This window comes from Pipra filicauda, unplaced genomic scaffold (genome assembly GCF_003945595.2).
Source record: "Pipra filicauda isolate LSUMZ 115617 unplaced genomic scaffold, ASM394559v2 scaffold69_size3009148_pilon, whole genome shotgun sequence".
NCBI classification, from domain to species: domain Eukaryota; kingdom Metazoa; phylum Chordata; class Aves; order Passeriformes; family Pipridae; genus Pipra; species Pipra filicauda.
This window is the reverse complement of record NW_024104864.1, coordinates 1,302,572-1,323,324: the sequence shown is the minus strand read 5'-3', so window position 1 is coordinate 1,323,324 and position 20,753 is coordinate 1,302,572. Positions and strand designations below refer to the sequence as shown.

At 36.9% G+C, this 20,753-nt stretch overlaps 1 protein-coding gene across 11 annotated transcripts in view; it reads right to left on the bottom strand.

Annotated features, from left to right (window-relative positions):
* STXBP5L (syntaxin binding protein 5 like) overlaps positions 1–20,753 on the bottom strand; it is a 192,674-nt gene that overhangs the window by 22,730 nt on the left and 149,191 nt on the right. For 5 of the 11 annotated variants that reach the window (XM_039388892.1, XM_039388893.1, XM_039388895.1 and 2 more), the window contains 2 exons: positions 15,145–15,195; positions 2,324–2,494 (listed from right to left, as the gene is read on the bottom strand). The exons of 2 other annotated variants lie outside the window; for them this stretch is intronic. In XM_039388892.1, the coding sequence (XP_039244826.1) occupies positions 2,324–2,494; positions 15,145–15,195 (222 nt within the window). The remainder of the gene's footprint in view (positions 1–2,323; positions 2,495–15,144; positions 15,196–20,753) is intronic. 4 more of the 11 variants (XM_027730239.2, XM_027730243.2, XM_027730242.2 and 1 more) reach the window with 1 other exon arrangement.

Below are 20,753 nucleotides of genomic sequence, written 5' to 3'. Positions count from 1 at the left end.
GAGCAGCGTGTCTAGAAATTGAAGATACATGAAAAACAGTGGAATGTCAGTCATACCAGACAGATCAGTAGTTGAGCTAGAAGTCAAAAGACTAATACCACAGGCATCTCAGAAGAAGTTTAGACATGCTGGGCAGATGGTTTTGCTTTAATGAGAGAATACAGATAATCAGAAAATTATTTTAGTCAATAGACCTGCTGAAAGGTGACTTAGTACACAAAATCACCACTCAAAGGACAAACTCAAACCATGCTCCATCATATTACATGCCAATATAAATTATTCTAAAGTAATTCAGTAGTTTCACTGAATTTACTGAAAGTTGTAATACTATTTCAGTGATACACCATTGATACTTTTAAATAGGGATTTTTTATGTTGCTTTGATTTACTTCTCTTTTGAAAGGAAGTTAGATGACTATCTCTAAAAGAGATATACTTTTATATTAAACTTGATAGGTATTATAATTAGTGATGAACAACAGAAAGTGACTCTTTCATGATAAAGAAAGCATCATCATGCCATCCAAAGTATCACTGTATTACTAAATGTTTTATACACAAGGGTCAATGGGACCTTAAGGGGCTGTAGGTTCTGCCTGCCACTGACTCAACTTACTCTGGGAAGATGGGAGACAAAAAGAAAAGAAGCGTAAAAGAAATAGGTAGTACTGTGGCCTCAGTATGTACAAGTAGTGCTGATGTTGCAGCAGTATCTGCATACAAGAATTCCAGAAGAGTTTCGTACTACATAGAATGAAGAAAAACACACAGCAATAGAAACTACTGTGGCAGTGATATATTTTCCATCAGGAGCTATCACATGACAAGGGTACTTACCATATTTGTGTGGCACATAAAGAGAGCTAGACGAAAGTTTTATGTTCATAATCAGTAATTAATGTGGAGGAAAAAAATTTGCTATCATGTTATCAAAAACAAACGAAAATCAAAGTAGTACTTGTAACTTGCTACTAGTAGCAAAGGTATTTTGCAACAATTTGCTTTTAAAAAAACAAAATTAGACACTGAGTTATAGAATTCTCCTTGCTCTATCTCCATTAACAATCATAAAAAGTAGGGAGTACTGGTTCCAGTTGTAAAGAACTGTGATGCAGACATCTCTGCAGGTGGGCAGGTTAGGATGCAAAAGCTCCTCACAGGATAGAGAGTTAGGGCCAAGTTGTTCTTGGTTGCCTATCACGTATTATCACAGGGGGTTCAGTCTATTCTACACCCCAGACAGTATCCACAGGAGATTACTGTCTTAGGTACTCAGGAAGTTATTCTGCAACTTGATTAAAAATGAACCCTGGATTTTTAAAAGGGTTAACTGTTAAAATTAATTATTTTATTCTTACAATATTAAATTATCATTTATGTTGTTTCAATACTATTGTTTTTTACTTATTACCAAAATTGAACAGAACCAACACTACAGGCCTCCATCATTTATTTTGTTGCTATGCTTTTTCAGTTTTTGATAGACTGAAGCTTTTCTGCACAGACGAGGCATTGTTCTATTACAAGAATGTGCGGGAGCTGGAGGCATGGGAAACAGGGGGCAAGGCCACCAACTGCACTATCCAGAACACTATCCAGATTGAAGAAGAACATGTTGGCTGAATCCTTCTACTTAAATTATCAGTGGTCAAATAGCTGGCACTGCTGCAATTAAAATGTGCCTATTTTGAGTTCTAAGCACAATGCATTGCCAGAGTGGTCCACTCTCTATCTCTCAACTTCATCGAGACTCCACACTCAGGCAGATCAAGATCAAAGGTTGGTTTTTCAAGGATTAAAGGAAGAAATGCATTCTAAATTAAAAAAAAAGTATTATGGGCTATAATTTTACTGTAAACAATGGTCAGGGATTGTGGAATTTTAAAAAGTCTTCAGTACTAATAAATAATCAGTATGTGCAAAGCCTGAACTCACATTCTAAAAATATCTTACTCATTTTCAGACTTGGTAAGTAAAGACAATGAGAGTTTAGAACGTTAGTACTACCAGCTGTCACAGTAACTGTACACAAGCTGCTATGAAAAATCACTTTTCCAGAACAAAGCACCCAGTCTATACAGGCAAGGGGAGCAGTATGAGTTCAGTGAGGTTCAGCACACTACATCCCTAGGCAGCACAGAGCTCAGGAGCAGCCTTGTTAGTAACAACACTAACACACAGGGGTGGTTCTAATTCCAAACAGTCAGATGAAGACAGCAGTTCAGGGCGATGACTAGGACAAGGACCATGCTAAACTTATTTGCTTTCACACCCTGAGAGAAATTCATGAATACCTAGCAAAATATTCATTGCCACCCACCTTCTGTGGTGACTGGGAGAGAAATCTCCATGCAGGCTGCAGACTGGGCTTTTCTGAAGGGGGGCCTCCCAGGCCCTCGGCGGTTTGCTCTTGAAACGTCTGCACTGGAAAGTCGCTTTCCTGAGCTGCAGCTCTGGGATGTTGGACTTGTACAGTGACCATTCACGTGATCTGGAAAGTGAATGTAACAAGTGCTAGGTAAAGTATCAGCTCCCAAAATCCAGAATGGAGGAGAGATGTACGTTTTCATACTTAAGAATGGGTTAAATCAAATCTTCTGAGAATAGCTGCTTATTTGTTTTAGCAACTAATCATGTTTATGTAAAAAATAACTCACCATATCTTTAAGGTATAGTTTGAAAAAAACCAAGGGACATAGAACTGGTAAGTTTTTAGAGCTGCAGATTCCACAGTATTTTGCTGACCGATGCACACAGTAAATTTAACAAGGTACTGCTAGTGACACTGTCAGCCTTGATGTTGTGTCTCCTAACAGATATCAAGTGAATTTTAACATTTTCTTTCCTTTTTTCTCTCATAAAGAACTGCAAGTATAATTTATGACAGGATAGAATTCAGAACTAGACATCTTCCCTCCCTGACTCAAAGCTGCATGAAAGAGGCATCTAACTGCCACTACTTGGGATAATTATAAAACTAGTCATAATATTGCTAAGTATTTAGTTCTTTTTATACCACATAGATTTATTTTACTGCTAAGGAAACTGACTGCTGTACAACTGGTTTGTCTGCTACAGATCTAAAGATATGAGGCCAAGTCCTTGGACTCCTGCTAGAGGCTGCGGTCAATCAGCACAGCATATGCCTCTGTCTAATGAGGTGAGAAACAAAACATGGTTGCTTCAAACTCTGCCTATATTCCTCTGTTCTTTGTCACTGCCAACAGGTCTTTAAACCACAGCATCCACTGATGAAGGCTTAGATCAGAGTTCAGAATTGGACCAGACTACAAAACGTTCACACGATATTTTTCTTCGTCTCATGCTGGGTGAGGTAACATGAAAAGAATTATTGAAAACAAGTTTCCCTTCAGCATATGAAAGGATACACATCCAGGTATAACTGAATTAATTTGGTCAGCAGGTTAATTTAAGTAAACAGGAGATAATAAGCAAAACAAAAATTCAGATTCATGCAAAACCACTTAGCATTTTATTCAAAACTGTAAAAGCTCAATAATATAGGTAAGGTCAAGCTTGGAGGGTCGCCTTAATTTTAAATGTCAGGTTATTTATATCTGAGAATTAGATTAGTCTTTAAGATTTTGTATATAAATATCATATTCTGTCAACTCTCTTTGATTTGTATTGTATCCAAGGAAAAGATGAATGTTACTGTACCAAGATCAATTTATTTCTTGGTTACCATGCCATGATAGCTCCACTGTACATTACGGAAAGCTATTTCTATATTCAGACTCTATATTCAGATTCTATACCTAGTACAGCGTATAGTGTGCTATTATATGTAATCTTTGAATGTGCAAGTCATGTCCTTTCCACATGAAAGCAGTTCAGTCTTAATGAACAAAGTTGGAAAAAATTGTTCAGTATTACAGATTAGAAAGCAATTTAGTATCAGTACTGCATAATGAAATAGCTCTGTAGGAGACACAACTTTCATGATTTTATCATGTTTCCTCAATATATGGCTATTAACTGAGCTAACGGCAGATATAAAACTGATGTGGGTGCCTTGTTCAATTTTTAGTTAGGAAATTTTCCAAAATATGCTGGAACTATTCATATATATCAGTAGAAAGTCCTTTGAGATCGGGGGCTTTGTTCAAGGGCACAGGCTGACTGTTCAACCTCAGCAACAGACACATCCTCATCCAGCTGCTTCCTTTCTTCAAAATTCAGTTTGTGTGAAGGTGTTTCAGCATGATATCTAATTATCTCCAGGGGGATCCTAGGAAGTGGTGAGGAACATAACAGAGTGAAAAAGAATCATATTCTGTAGAAACATCAACAACATTTATGACTCCTTTTCCCTGAACGCTGTACAGAATGGCTACAATACAGCTAAACCCCTATTCACCATGCCACATTTTAAAAGAAATGTTTCTATGTTTCTCTTAGTACACTTGTTTGTCTCAGTGGCCTTCAAAGGCCCACATTAAACAAAAAAAATCATTAGGATCTGGGCACCTAAACCTTTAGTTGGCTTGACAATGCCTTTCTGAAAGGTCAGAGAAAAACCCCAGGTTTCATCCTAGAAGATGTAGGGATATCCTTTCAAGTACTGTAGTTTGTGAAATGTTAGCAAGTGCTACAACAATGAGCAGAAAAGGGATTTTAGTGATCAGCTACAAACTTTTCTATATTTTGACACTGTTTTCTTCCTCTGATTAGATATGATTTTTTTTTTTTTAATGTATGCAACAAGAAGAAATGCAAGTCTTTGAGCCTTAGTAAAAACAAAAAGACATTGTACAAAGAGTAAGGTAATTACAGGAATCTTGACTGCAACATTTTTGTGGAGAAATGGATAAGAATGCAGCAGATAAAGACTACTCAAATCTATGAGAAAATTCTGTGTATATTTAAAAATTAATTTCTCAAATTTTTTATGCTATAAGCTCAGTGATACAAAACATTTCTAAAGAAAGGTTATGTACTATTTAAGAAAGGGTTCCTTAGTGCATTGTCTGGAAAAAGATGAAGTGTGCAAGAAAACTGACAAGAAAAAAACATGTACTAGTTTCCTACGGAGTACTTTCTAAGGGAGACTGAGAATGTTCAAGCTCTCAGCCTTTGCCAAAATGACTGGAATGATTAATTAGCCCTCTGAGACCCAAGTCAGCTGATTCTCCTTTGTCATGACAGATGTCTTCCAATGGCCCCAAAGAACACATACAGGAGGCTTGTAAAAAATTAGCTTTTCTTCCAGCTTTGTTTGATTTGTAAGGAAGATCAACACTTTAACTTTTGTCCTTACCGGATTACTGATTTTGTCCTGTGGTTATTGGGGCTTTTCTCAGCTCAGAATTATTAATTGATATAGAGGATCTGTTGATATTGGAAACATTAATATTATTAGTATTAATTAATATTAATAATATTAATTATTAATATTGGGCAGCAGTGCATGGATTGCTCTGTGCTGATGACACAGTAGTGCAACAGCTCCCAACTCTCTCTTCTTCTGGAAGAGGCAAAGAATAGTTGTCGAGAAAGAAAACTGCACAAAATGTCCCTTCTCTTTTCTACCACTGCATTTCTCATCACCTCCTATACCTTTCCATGGGTGCTGCTTCCATGAGGTCAAGGGAATTTGCATTACACTCTCTAGTGCTCCTAGATTCCTTCAGCAAGTACCACACTAATGCATTATATTTGGGCTTCTGGGCTCAGTGGACCTTATCCTTGAAGCAGTCTCCAGACGGTGTAAGAGCCATCCCACTCTGCCAGGGAAGCAGCCTTTTCTCCTGTATGTGGACAGTGAATGAAATTGCCAGGGCTCATTTTGTAGATATTCTGATCATTAATTTAAAAATGTAAGGCTCATGCAAGCCATTGGAAGTAATCATAGCAGATTACCCCTCCAGTCTGTTTTATACTGATTTAACTCTATTGGTTTAATAAAGCAGCTGGTAACACAGGGTATATAAGATGCATTAAAATACATAAAAGAGAAATGAATTCAATAAAATTTTCAAATGTTCTCCATGTGCTGTTTCTGCAGTGCAAGTCCTGGTTGTTTGCCTTTGTCTGGGCCCATGGCCCTACCCATACAAATTAAAAATGCTTTAGCTATCCCTGTTACCAAACAGTAGCACCATTCAGTGCTGCATGCACCCCTCAGACTGCTTAACAAAAGGGAGAGAACTGTGCTGGATGTAAGGCAAGAGTATCACACAAAATACCAGTGAGATGATGAGATTACGAGAAGCTGAAGAACTAACATTAGTTACTGGGAACCTGATGAAAGATGCTTTATGAGAGATGCAATGTGCAGCATGACAGCAGCAAGCCTGTTAGATAGCCTCAAATTAATCTAAATGTTTTTGAGGTGTATTGCACAGGGAGATTATATATACATGTTGATTTTAGTTTACGTGTAGTAACATGTATGTTACACAACCTGCCTGATTACAGACATACAACTATTTTAAACTACTTGGTGACCTCTGCAAAAAAGCAAAAGGAACCAACAATTTACCAGTGAAAAGATGAACACTTGTTAAAGTCAAATGTATTGAAAATGCCAGAAAAAAAAGAAGAAACACTCATTTGCAGTTACTGCCTAGCAATATTTTACACTAGACATACGAAATCAGAAAAAAATATGAGCAATCAATTCTTTCAATTTTAATAAAGGGATAAATTAACACAGAAGAACTAGCTGAAAACCAATTCTTACTAATGATTTGAGAGAGGCTGAGAAGAAAGGAACTCAAATATGAATAAATAGAAGTATTAAATTATCATCTGAAGTTGTAAGGAAGTAATAAACAAAAGAGCAGACAAGAGGACTAGAGAGAGATGCTTTAATATGGAGTTGAAAGTACCTGAAAAATAACTCCCAGAGAATCTTCTCTGCGATTGTTGAAGAATACAATCTCTACCAATAAAGGGAGGAAAAGTTCATTTGTTTCTACTGGGAGATTTTTTTGTATTACCAATAAATTAGATTTTGAGTAACAATTATGGGGGTGACTAACCTTTATTTTTATACAGCAAAGAGATACACATTTGAATCAAGAAATAAAGAAATCTCAAACCTGTACAAATGGCCCCAAGAACAGCCTCAGGTTTCCGTGTAAAATAACCAAAACTTATGTAATAGTGTCATCACTCATTAGTGAGAAAATAGACTGACATCTTAAAAAATTTTAACAAATTTCTTAAAATTCTTAAAAGAAAATCCCTTACAAAGTCGGGACCATCATTTCCTATTGGTGTAGTTCTGTCAGCCAGGTAGGAGAGAAGGTGCAAGCCCAAGCAGAAGAGGTTAATACAGATGCACTGCCAGCAAAAGTGTATATTTATCATCATGTCTTCATCAGTTTGAAGATGAAGGGAGAATTTCCCTAATGACATACTGCTAGTAAATTCAGGTCCACACCAAGACTATAATATGCTGTCATTGTAACATACTGCCTACTGCCTGTGCAATACAATGGCATCCTTATTACGGCAATGAACTCCTATCATGCGCTTGATTCCAAAAATCACCATTTTTTTGAAAGCAGTGTGAACAGAAGTATTTTCCAGAGAAATAAAATACTGTAAAGTGGTTGAAAACGTTAGGTGCATTGTCACTGACAGATCCTCTTTTAAACCCTGTATTTTTGACTGCAATTATGAACAATGAAATCAAATTACAAAATAAATACTATTCAAATGAAAACCGCTAAGAATATATTACGGTATGTCACAACATCAACCCTTAATTTTCATATCTGAAAAACCAAACCTGGCAGTGCAAACCTAAAAACAAATCTAGCTTTGTTACCACAGAATAGTGGGAAAATTTTGGACTACTTGGATCTAACTCTGCTCCCTAGATTCCTCTGCTGAATTTCTAGTGATCGTACAACACCATGCTACCGGACTGCCTGTCTCAAAAAGTACATAGCACGCAGTGTGCCTCAACAGAATAATCTAGCATAAATAGTTGCTATGTTTGATGCAATAAACAAGAAAACACAAGACAGAAAACTTGATTTAATTTTGAAACATAAGCATGAGACAGGATGCATCCTGAGCTGCACAGAAGACAACACTGAAACATGCAAGTAGAGTGGATGAACCTCAGGACCTAGATATCAATAACTAGTCATGAGCACCACTTTGTGTAGCCTTGCACCTGTATTTTTGAGATGGGAAAGCACAGCATTAATTCTCTGTTTCTGAAAATGAAAAATTCTTCAAAGAGGTTGGACTGGAAAGATTTTTCAACTTAAACATGCCAAAAATAAAGCATGAAACATATGAACTGAAGACTTTGTGAACAAACCCCCACCTTTCCATCCAAAATGAAGGAACAAAATGTAAGAGAACTACAAGTGTGGCTGTAGTCTATTCTAACCAGATTCTTTCAGAGATTCTTTCCCTGATTTTTCAAAAAATCATTGTTTTTAAATACAGTTAAGGATATCTGAAATAATTGAGCTAGCACAGCTCCAAGGATGCTAACACATAAATAATTGGCTTGCAAATGCTGAACAGAAAAAGGCACAGATGTGGTCAAAAAGGCATTTCAAATATAATTAAGCTTAATAATTAATTTTTATGCAGCAAAGAATTATAAAAAAAAATCCAAGTTTTTCCAAACTAGTTAACACTATGCACTGTAGATTTTTGATAGGTCTCATACCAAACTATTGTTATAAATAAACAAACTAATAATAATCTTCTTTTAATGCTGCAAAACCAGATTTTACAGTTGTTAACTTCTGATTGAGAGTTCTTATGCATCCTTCTCTTGTTATCACTTTTACGTCAAAATTATTATACACGGAAAATTATTTTTTTCTAAATACTCTTCTGCTTGTGCACCGAAGTGAGCTACTAAGACTTTGGATGTTGCTTTAAATCCAAACAAGGTGATAGAAACACCTGTCTCATTGTCGAGTCTCTGCCTGCAGACGACAGCCTGTGTGTGATCTCAATCCTAATCCAAGTTATTTACTACAGGGACGTCCGGTTCCAGGCAGGTCTGGTACACCTATGCATACCCCCAGGTTTTCACTACTGGAGAGTATTACAATCTGAGAAGTGGTCAGAGGCCACAGAATGGAAGAATACTATGTATGTGTTTGCATTGCTTGAAAGGAGTGGAAAATGACTTACCTTTGAGGTCCACAGTAAGGAACTCTTCTTTAAGCACAAACAAGGAGCTTAGGAACAGTGAACACCTGTTACATTGTAAGCCTAACAGTTGCCTATTATTTTGTTATTATCAGCTCTTGATTGTATCTTTACAGCTTGTTTTGTTGCTTCAGCTAACAGATTTCACTGCCTTTCCTTTGTGATGACATTTAACTGTATTTTTAAAATCTTTTTGGTGGAGTATCATTTGGATAGTGTCAAGCACTTTCCTTTCTTTTTAATTAGTTGCTTGTTATATCTCCCAAGTAGATTGGTTTGGCTTTGGTTTCTTTGTTTGATTGGTTGGTTGGGTTTTTGGTTGTTTTGTTTTGTTTTGATTATGTTTTTTGTTTGTTTGTTTTGTTTGTTTTTTTAATCTGGAAGTGCTAGAAGTCAGAACGCAGTCACTTTCTGCATTTAAAATATAACCACAGAGTACATGTCTGTTCTTCTGTAATAATTGATAGAGTTAACCTGCTGGTCAGCTCCTATTGCATTTTTTTTTAATTCTGGTTATTTGGACTGGCAGAGTACTAATATGTCCTTTAATATAGGTTGCCTTATAAAAATGTTAGACCATAAACCTTCTCTTAATTTAATGAAGAAACTGGAACTGCTGTACACCTGACCTTCAGCAGATACAGAAGACTTTTGTCTAGTAGGGTCCTAGGTACAGAATATCAAAATCCAAACCTGAAGATGTGGAACTGCAGAAGGGCCAAAGGTTTGAAACCACATCTGTAAAAGTGAAAGAGTTTAGTCCAACCCATAATGTTTTGCATTTTAACAGAGATCGACTTGTAGCAGAAAAGGCAAAGTGCATCCTCCACTGAATCAGCAAAAGCAGCATGAGGGATGAAACCCCTCCCTGTATCTGGCACTTTTCAGACTGCAGGTCAGGTGCTGTGCCTGGATTTGGGGTCACCATTAGAGGTAAGAGATTGACAGGCATGAGTTCGGTAGGGGCCCATCAGGCTGGTAAGGAGGTGGGCACTCACCATGTAGAAGGAGAGACTGAGGACTGGGGCTTTTTTCAGCCTCGGCTGAGGGGGGACCTTATTGCTGTCTGCAACTACCTCATCTGGGTATATGGAGAACACAGAGTCAGACACTGCTCAGAGGTGTGCAGTGACTGGGTGAGAGGCAGATGACACATCTTAGAACATGGGAAATTCTAGTTAAATATTAGGAAAAACTTTTTTCCTGTGTGGATGTTCAAATACTGGAAGAGGTCACCCAGAGAGTTTGTGGATCCCCTGCCTTTGAAGGCATTTGAGACTTGACTTGACACTGCCTTGACCTACCTGGTCTAGCTAGACCTGCTTTGAGCAGGATGTTGGCCTAGACAACTTCTAGACGTCCCTTCCAACCTCAGTTATACTATGATTCTAACTACAAGCAGAGTTCAGATGGTTCCCCAATTCAGATGGTATTTTCAGACTGAAAAGTGAACAGAAAGTTACTCTATCCTTCTGGAAGGAGACATACACTAGACAGTCCATAAAATCCTTATCTTACAAAAATACAAATATTTTTCAATGTATATTGCCAGCAATTAAATAAAATCACTGGTACAGGTGGCTGTACCAATTGCCTTTTCTACAAACGTCATACCAAGGAGAAAAGCAACTCACAGAACTTGAAAATTCTTGAAATGTTCTTTAGCATTGTAAACAGAATTATAGATACAGATCCAGAAAAACCAATACAGGTGCCCCACTTAAAATCTACCAGTTTGTCCAGTGCAGCAGTAAGCAAAAACAGATTAAAAGCTTAAAAATTTTTGTGAGTGCCTGGTGTCTGATACTTTGAAAAAAAAAGAGCAAGAATTGCTGTAACCCCACTGCTCATCCTTAAAATTGAAATTAGGTTTTCCTTACAATATTTAGGTACTGTTTCATAGGCTTGAAAGCACCCAGGAAGTGACACTTCCCTGGCAATGAAAATAAAAAGGCATCAAATGCTGGATATTTTCATATTATAATTCCATGACAATATGCATAAATCAAAAAGATCCCACAAACCTCATACAAAATATGCAAAATTAAATACAGACCTATAAACACAGCTCCTTCGTCTGATCTTTACAATTATGTTTTATGAAGCCAACTTTTAGAATTAAAATTTTTGAGCCTCTGCATCAGAAGATATTTCTCAAATCCTCAGAAAAATATGAGCGCATTTGGTAATTTTTCTAGTTTTTCACTGCTGTATAGAACGGAAGACATTAACTCTGACCTAATATCTGCAGAGAGCGTAGGAAATTATATTAAAAATTTGAAGACCACATCTTAGCAAGAGGAAACAAAAGATATCTATTTCTATTCACATTTGCTTCTGTTCTTTGACTAATATAGTCTAGGTGGTAGAATAACTCCTTACAGTCAAGCCATCTTTTCGTTGGAGTTATAGAAAAATCAGCAATTACTGACTATGTCCATCTTTAGTTAGGGCTTCTATCTAGCTCCCTGTGATCAGCTGGAAATTCTGAAAGCTTTTACTGAAATGAGCAGAAGTACTTCCTAAAAGAAAAATACAATCTGACGTTTAAAGTGGCTGATGAAGCAAAATTAGAAAACTCTCATACAAAAGCAGTTGTACAGGTCTGGATACATCCCAGATTCTCCACTTGATAAAATGAGATTAGTATTATCCTCATAATTCATTTCACCACACTACTGCAAGGAAATGTAGATGATTTTTTCAGAAAACTTTGGGAAACATTATTAGGTTAAAAAATAAAGATATTTTCATTCAGAGCTGCTCCTGAAGGATAACAGGGAAACTGAACAGCAGCACTGTCACATCTTCCTTCTGGCCAACTCAAATAAACATTGGGGTAACTATGATCTGCAGTAGCTAAAAACTATCAAAAAGTTTCAGTGTATCCTGACATATACCATATCACTCCTTTCTGTGTGGAGATATGGCATCAACAGGTGACAAGTTCTTAAGCAAGGATAGATAATAATCACAACATCAAAATAAAAAGAAGCTGAGATCAAGTTTAGTAGTCATAGAAAGGTCAAAGTGGAGTCCCAAAGTACCTTTAACTCATGAAAATCCTGCCAAGGTTTAACAAGAACACCCTGAGTCATCAGATCCTGCATTATTACCCTAAATGCTAGCAAATGACTCCCCAAGCAATTCCCTGTACTGGCAAAACCTCCACCTGAAATAGATTTAACTTCTACTCAACCTCTACTATTACAATTCAAAGCAAAGTGAAAGCAAGGACATTACACAAGCCAGATCCTACAAAGGCAGCAGAACTGTAAGCTGCCAAATGCTAATGTATTTCCCAATTAGCTGCAGTTGGTGCTGAGAGTAGGCGATGTATCAGCACTCTGTAAAAAGCTATGAGCCAGAGCCAATGGGATGGATGTACAGTATTTTATCATTTCAAAGTGGTGACCTGAATATCTTTACAAGAAATGTGGGCCAAAAGCTATTGTTATCTCCTGAATATTGAGACCATGGGTACAATCTCAGGCAACAGCCAAAGAGCGGATAAATAATCTTTAAGAGCTCTGACACTGTAGCCAGGACATTTTGGAGCAGAAGTAACTGAAATGTAGACATTATTCATCACCTTTTCCAGGAACTCTTATTTAAATGTAGGTCCTTATATTGAGAAAGAGAGGCTTTTTCCAGCCTGTTGTAAACTAAGCAATCTATAAATCAACACAGTTTTAATGGCTAGAATACCTAACAGGAATCTTTTGCCCTTCTAAGACAGTCATGAATGAGAACTGAAAAGGTTTTTTTCTCAATTTTTTTTTATTTTTTTAAACCTTCCTCTGCAGTTTATTATCCATGAGTATCTGCCAGCTTATACCCTGAATGCTGCTTCTACATGCAGTAGAATCCCAATTGCTGTGGCAGTAACAACAAACAGAATATTTAAGTGACAATTTGATCATACCTTTCAGAGTGTATGAAGCTTTTGAAATTAATGGAGTTCCACTAGTTTCTGCAAGATGGTGAAATCGACCTTCTTAGACTTATTTTAGTTTATACTTAGCTTGTTCTACATTATTAAAAATAATGACTATGAGTAAATAGAGGAATGGTAGAAACATGACTGTTCTGAAATCAAAATCACAGACAGGACTATGCATTTCATTAATCTTTTAACTTCCCTACATGTGTTGTATATTTAAGCTGGATCATTATGCTTCCTACGCTCTTAGGCTGAATTTCTTTACCTTTTGGGGCTTTTCGCCCTGCTCTCCAGTCCTTGAGGTTTTGGGGGGTTGTTCTGTGTGGTTTTTTTTTTAAAACATAAATCTGCCTGCAGTTTGTCAATATATTCTAGGAAAAGCTTCCGATATTGTACCTATCCCAACATGATTACAGGAAAGGTGGTGGTAAGGCAGCTCTTTCTCCAATATGTAACTTTTTTATATCATACAATAAAGCCCTTACCAATTCTAGTTGCCATGGTGTGTTTCTTTCTTTTCTAAAAACCTTTAAATTTAGTCTTTTGTGCATTGTTTATATTTTCCTTGTGTAATGATCCAGGATTTAAAGCTATTTCATGCTACGTGTCCTTCAAGACAACGTATTTTTAATTATACTAATAAAAAGAAGTTTGATCTGTAGAATATGGCTTAGCCTTAGGTCCTATCCTATGGCTATTTTGATACTCTGAGTATTCACCTTTCCTCTTAATAGCTGCCCAAGTCTTTATTGATGAACATTAATTTTACAGGTCTATAGCTGCCTACATCACTCCTTTTTCCTTTTTGACGTATTAGGAGTATTACGATTTTCCACTCCAAAATTTGTTTAGGTGTATTCCTACATTTCTAGTTTCTCAAACATCATTGTTAATAGAGTAAATTATTTCAACTAAGTCACTCCATACACTGAAACCTGCACAACCTAGATTGAATTTTCCAATGATTTTTCAACATTTATTTACTTAATCTTTATCAGGAGCAATTAGCAGTTTTCCAAGTTCCTCAGTCATTTACAACTTGAAAGACATATTTATTCCCCAACTTTTGCCTTGGGGAACAAGTGCTACATTGGTTAATACATGCATATGATTCCCCATAAAAGAAATTAAGTTTGGCTGCATTATGTAAGGATGTGATCCAACTTTAATTTTTATCTCTAAAAAGACACTCAAAGTAATGAGGCGTGGCTATGTGGCTTTTTCAGTCATCTTACATGAGAAACTTCCCATGAGAGCAAAACTAGAAAGGACTCCTTGAGAATGAGAATATTTACAGAACAATTATAAGACTTCTTGTGTGAACCACACATTCCAACCCAAACACCAGGAAATCCCAAATACCAACCCAAATCCCCTTTACGTGGATATTTAAGAAGGTCTTGCATGATCTGCCCTAGACATTTTTAGGTTATGCAAGATGTTGAATTTTCATTTTACGTTTTCTGAAGTGAAATTTCTCCTCTCACTATGCATTTCCACTGAAATATTAAAGAAGAATTGAGAAAAAAATGTTACAGCAAAATGTGTATTTACCAGTTGGCTGAGGCAAGTCTCAAGGAGGACTGAGACAAATGACTGATTTCTGATCTGACTTCTCAGAAGCTCAGAGACTCCAGAAAATACAGATGTTCAACTGTCTTATCACTGTTGTGGCACGGAATTCGTACACCAAGTAAAGAAAATAGACCAGCGCATGCATTGAGTCTTATAAGCAGAGTTCACCGACAACCAGCTATAATGGCTCAAATGTGCAAGAAGTTCTGGAGCCTTTTCATAATAAAATCTTACACACAGAGTGTGTAATGATTGTCAATATATGTCTACATGAAATAAATGAATATTAAACAAGCAAAATGCTGAGAGCTGCCAACAGAACTGTATGGGTTAATAGGTGGTTTTTAGAAAGCCTTTTCAGACAAAGCCTCTGAGGTTATTGTGTTATCTCATGAATCAGTTGGTAAAATGTTTAGCCAATGAATGTAAGGAAGTTTAAAGCTGCTGGCTTTCGCCTACCGTACCAAGATCAGTCTTAAGATCTGTTGGCAGACTTAACTTTCTTGATCCTTTAACTGAAACAACAGAAAAAGGAGAAAGGCAGTTGTTAATAAGTAAGAAAGAAAAAGGAGCGAGGGAAAACAACATGCCATCTTCTGGTTGCAAATTTGTAGCACTTTTCTTTCAATCAACATATAAAGGCAGAATTATGGTTTAAATATTTTTTTTTACACCATTCAGCAAAATAAATGTAACTAAACAAAGAAACACTGGGAAAAAACATTACTCCAGCTGTCAAGAAGTGAATGGTGCTTTACACAGCTTTGGCTGTGTGCTGCAATATCTTACCTTGTGGTGATAGGAATGATAAAAAAAGAAACCACAAATGAGATTAAGGCAAATATTGCAAATGCTGATTATGCAGCATATCACAAATATTTAAACACCTGTAAACCAATTTAATAAGAGGGTGCAATGAAATTATGAGATCGGGTGTCATCATACCTCAAGATACCATTTGAAAAAGAGAGGGCATATTGTACAGGTAATGGAGACAGAACATACCATTGTAACATTGTGGAAAGAAAGACAGATTGCACAGAAACGAAATACAGCAGTTTCAGGACATAATGTGGTGTTATCTAGTAATCAAAATATTGCATTTAATTTAGAGAAGATTTAATTATTTGTTGTGTTCCGATTATGCAACAAAACTATAATTTTGCTTCTGTTCAAAAGTGTTTTCATTTCCTTACACAAGAGCACATTTTCAAACAATGAACACTAGAGAACTGAAATGAAGCATGTCTTGTAGCAGTCAAAATGGCATTAAATTTATTAAAAGAATACCTTAAGAAAAACTTTATTAATTATTCGGAGGACTTAATTTCCAATTTGGTTATTTCATTTTGTAGTCATTCAGAATTTTTTTCACTTGTTTTTCTGGCTTTTATCCCTTACCCACACTGTCTGTTACTAGAAGTGAACAATCAAATATTTGTCAGCTAACTATTATACTTCTAAAAAAAGTCCCACATGGTAAATATCACGGTGACAGGAATATTGGGACACATGAATATGAGGAACAAATTCTTTGTAATTTTTATTTAGTAAGCTTTTAGGTCAGAAGGATGCCAAGAACAGCCACTTACCATTTTAAGTCATAGAATCCCTAAAAAAAAATTTCTGTTTTATTCTTTTGCAGTGTCATAAAATACAAACTCTGCAATGTGGCAGAAGTAAATATCAGCCAGCACCTATGTTAGATGTTTTTCTCTTCAGGGATGAGTAGGAGAGTCCATGAGACTCTTGAGCAACATTTCGCTATCAGCAGAACCAGCATAGCCCTCCCAGTAACCCATTTGTAGCTGTCACTTTAAACTTGGGACAAGGTGAAGAAATCTCTCCAGGACAGCTCGATATCAAAAATATACATCCCTGACACTATAACATGAAATTCTCTAATTTGGATACCAAATGTTAGAGTCCTACATCCATTTTAGACACTCACATAAAGGGTAACTTGATTTTCAGAACAGCCTTTAAAAAAAACATTCAATTTATCTGAGCAGCTGTCATATACTCTTTCAGACTGTGAATGGAGGGTACTGCTCCAGAAAATCAGTGCTTTGCTACAGAGAAAGAAGCATCACTTGTGATTTAATCTCCTTTAAAGGAAATAACAACATCTGGCCTAACCAGCCCACTGAAAAGGATAAGCAATTCCTAGGAAAAACTGTAGAACACTTTATTAACAGACTAGGATTTAGATTAGAATATGTCAGAGCTATAAAACCTAGCAGCATTTAACACCAAAGAGCTTCATTAGTGCTGTCACCATGCTGGCTTTGAGCTTTGCAAATTGGTAATCTAACCTCTTCTATTTCTATTTTACAGGTGTTTGTGTACAATAGGAATTACATGTCATGTGTTACGTATGACAGCTGTTCCCAAATGGTGATACATATGTCTGAACCCCAAGAAATAGCTCCCAGCTATTTGTGTGCAGGCTCATACAGCACATGCAGAGTATGGACTTTCTGATTCCTCTGAAGGACTCTGAACAGGCTTATTTGGGAGCTGCCACAGCTGTCGTGCAACAATCGCACGCTCTTCATGTGGCAATCCCGTGGCCAGACATGATTGTACTAGGACACAGCATGGATCACTGTCCACAGACCACATGTTTGAGGAAGGAGCTGGTTGCTTTCATGCTTTACTGTGACTAAAGCTGTGTATATTGCTTTCTATTAATAATATTCACATTCCGAACAGTTTATGTAACCTATTTTTAATACCTAAATCATGCATGTTTTACTATCTTTACATTTCTTATAAAGGAGGATCATGCATGTAAACCTATCTTGCTGAGAAAGAGCTTTTGAAAAACAGTTTACCTTAAGAATGAAGTAGAGTATAAAGGTTCAATAGGCTAGCAGCGTTGTTTGCTACCAGTATTTGTTTATATTCACACTGGAGGCAGCCAGCAGAAATTGTGATACAATTGTGATACAGTGCAAGGCAAGACAGCCCCTGCCCAAAAGAGCTTAAAGTGTTAACAGTCGAATTATTCAAGTGTGGGATGAGAAAGAGTTCACAGGTACAGTCTAGCAGCTAGCTAAGCTGAGCACCCGGGTCTTCCGACCTGACAACATTCTGTTTTGTTGCCATATGGTTCCTATCAGTCTTTCAATGAAAACACCAAGACATAACCAACAAACAGCTATGACATTCGATGGTGTGTTTCCCTCAGCTATTACAGCAGAACTGTGGTCACAGATTTTAACATTATTGAAAATGAGGGTGACTTTATACAAGTCTTTTTCTATTAGGGAGCTTCTGCCTGACTAACACTCTGAATCATCACTTCCAGTCTCCACTGCTGAAGAAGGGGTTTAAGAGCCTAATATTTATCTATTGGACAAGGCACGCAGTAAGGTCCTGGAGGTTTGGCTGCTGGTGCTCAGAGGCAGTGCAGAGACTGCCCTTTCTCTTTGGTGGCCTCAAGGAGAGTACCTGCTGATCCAGACCTGGACTCACAGACCAACATCCTCCCCTGTCCCTGGATGGGGCTGGTGATCACCAGGCTGTGCTTGGCCCTGGTCACCCTCCCCACAGCTGCTCTGCTCCCTTGCTTTAGCTGTTGTCTTCCCTGTCCACAGGAGCTGCTGACCCCTGTTGGTGAGCTCAGGCGCCCTTGAACCCTGAGCTATGAACCATGGGCTGCATATGGGCTACCCCTGCTGCTCCCCCTGAGTCAAACACCATGGCCCAAACTCACGACCCCATTTTCTCCCCTCTGCCAGCTCATACTGCTTCCTGTTCCTTGCTACATACACATCCCTTCTCAAGAACTTAAGCAAGCACGAATTCACCCAATCAGAAACTCCCTCACATATGCGAAATAGTGATAAAATGCACTTTGTATCCACACTGCAGGAGCTAACTTCTCTTTAATTATTAATTTGCCTTTGACTAGTAAACATTCTTTTTAATTTAATAGAAATAGGTAGAAAGGTTATGGTGGTGGTGCTATCAATAATCAAGTTTCAAAATAAATTGCATTCTATGTTTTACATGCACACAAAATGTTTTGAAACATTTATTTTCTAGCTTTCTAGCTGTTTTCCAGTAGAACATAATTTTCAAACTGAGTCAAATTTATTCCGTTACTTTGCAGTTACCCACAAGTTAAAAAAAGAAGAACTGTTAGAAAGTTAATAATATTCTTCTTGAAGGAAAGCTACTTAAAAAAAACACTTCATGTAGGAAAGTGGGAGGTTGGCATGTCATGGGCCTAATCCCAGCAGATTTAACCAGCAAAATAAATCAGGATGGCAGCACTTGGAAATCACAGTATGTACAAAAACTTAAAATCTTGCCATTAGGGACCCATTCCAAAGCTCACGGGAATCAGTTGGGGAAATCTTTACACAGCCTCCTCTAAGTTTTATAGTCTTAAACCCATTTTTGATGCAAGCCCCCAATATGAAGGTGATTTCTTGAGAAAAAACACAAAGGCATTTTCATTTTAAAGCACACATTTAAAAAGTCACTCTCCTATACACAGACTCACGAAATTCTTTCCTTCTGCTCTTTGAAAGAAGTCTCAACTGTCCATTGCATCTCACACAACAAAACTAAATGACTATCGAAGTTGTATTTTCTTGTGCTCACAGTGTATTCTCAACTACATGCTTCAATATGAAGTTACATACAAATGGTTAAAACGGTAATGGACATATATAATTATTCATACATAATTATTTATACTATATCTTATATTCCTAAGAGGTCATGAATAAGTTTTCCTAATGAGATGATAGAAATAAAGGTAAACTTTACTGGAATGGGTATACTTCTGTAATATATTATACAGTAATTAACTGAACCATTGAATATTGTACCACTTATGTGATAAATGCTTTAGAGCTACTGTGCTCACATGTGCCACTGTAGAGCAAATGTAGTACAACGCCCTAACTTTTGACCTCCAAATTACAAACAAAAATCAAAATGCAGTTTGACTTTCTCTATTGAAAGAACATGGCATGCAGGAGTAAGAATAAGATATTCTTAGGGTTAAGCCATCCAATACCATTATATGGCATGCCTTGCTGCATTACTGTTCTCATGAAAAATGCTTTATATGGATAAATGTTTGGGTGTTTTTATTTTTATTTTTTTTTGTTCCACAATTTTTGCCAATGTTATTCCATATCTACTCCTCTACCCAGAATACATTTACAGAGGAAATTGTCACCACTCAGATATTAAAAAATAAACAGAATCTTTCAAATGACTTTATTATTTTTTTTCTTTATAGTGTTGGAAATGTGTCACTATAGTATTTAAATATGAATTTAATTAAGATACCAGTGGTTAGAGAGGATTATTCCCCTCCTCTGTCTACCATTCTTAAAAAGAAAGGTTAGTGGTACTTTAGTTGCTGCTACCCTCTGTGTGGTGCTGTGAATTTCAGAAAACTTTTAATCAAATGTTTTAATTTTATGTTCTATTCTGAAAGATGTTCAGAACGGGAATCTGATTTTTCAATTACATTGTCTGCAAAGTCATGTTTTAGTAAACAGTACAGGAGGAACATCCGAGAGGACAGTCTTGTGAAACAAGTTTAATATTACTTAATGAAGAAGTTGGATTTGTACTGAATTACAAACCAGCCTTGCCTGTTAAACAAGGAGTGCTCTTCAGCACTGAGTCTCTCACTCAGTTCTCTAACACTTATATCAATGATAGAACACACAAATGCCTAATTCTGCATTGAGGCAAGGAGAAGAGAAATAACAAAGCTGAACTACTAAGTTGACCTAGGCTGCCTCTGCAGAAGCTTAGTCAGAGGTCAAAACGTTGTCAAGCAATAGGATGTTACAGGCAAAATGTATTTTTCAGGAGAGAGTTCAGCTAGTCTAAGCAATGTTCAGGATCAGACCTAGAAACGAAGAGGCAGGAGATTTTTCAAGTCCTCCAAGAAGCCTTTATCAACACTGTTCTTGTGGGCCTGATTGGAATAGAAATCTAAGTTACTAATAGCGCTCTTAGATGTAAAACTACTTGTGTCTACACTGGCAATTAGTGTGCCATAGGGATTCTTCCTAGACATTGCCTTGGAGTC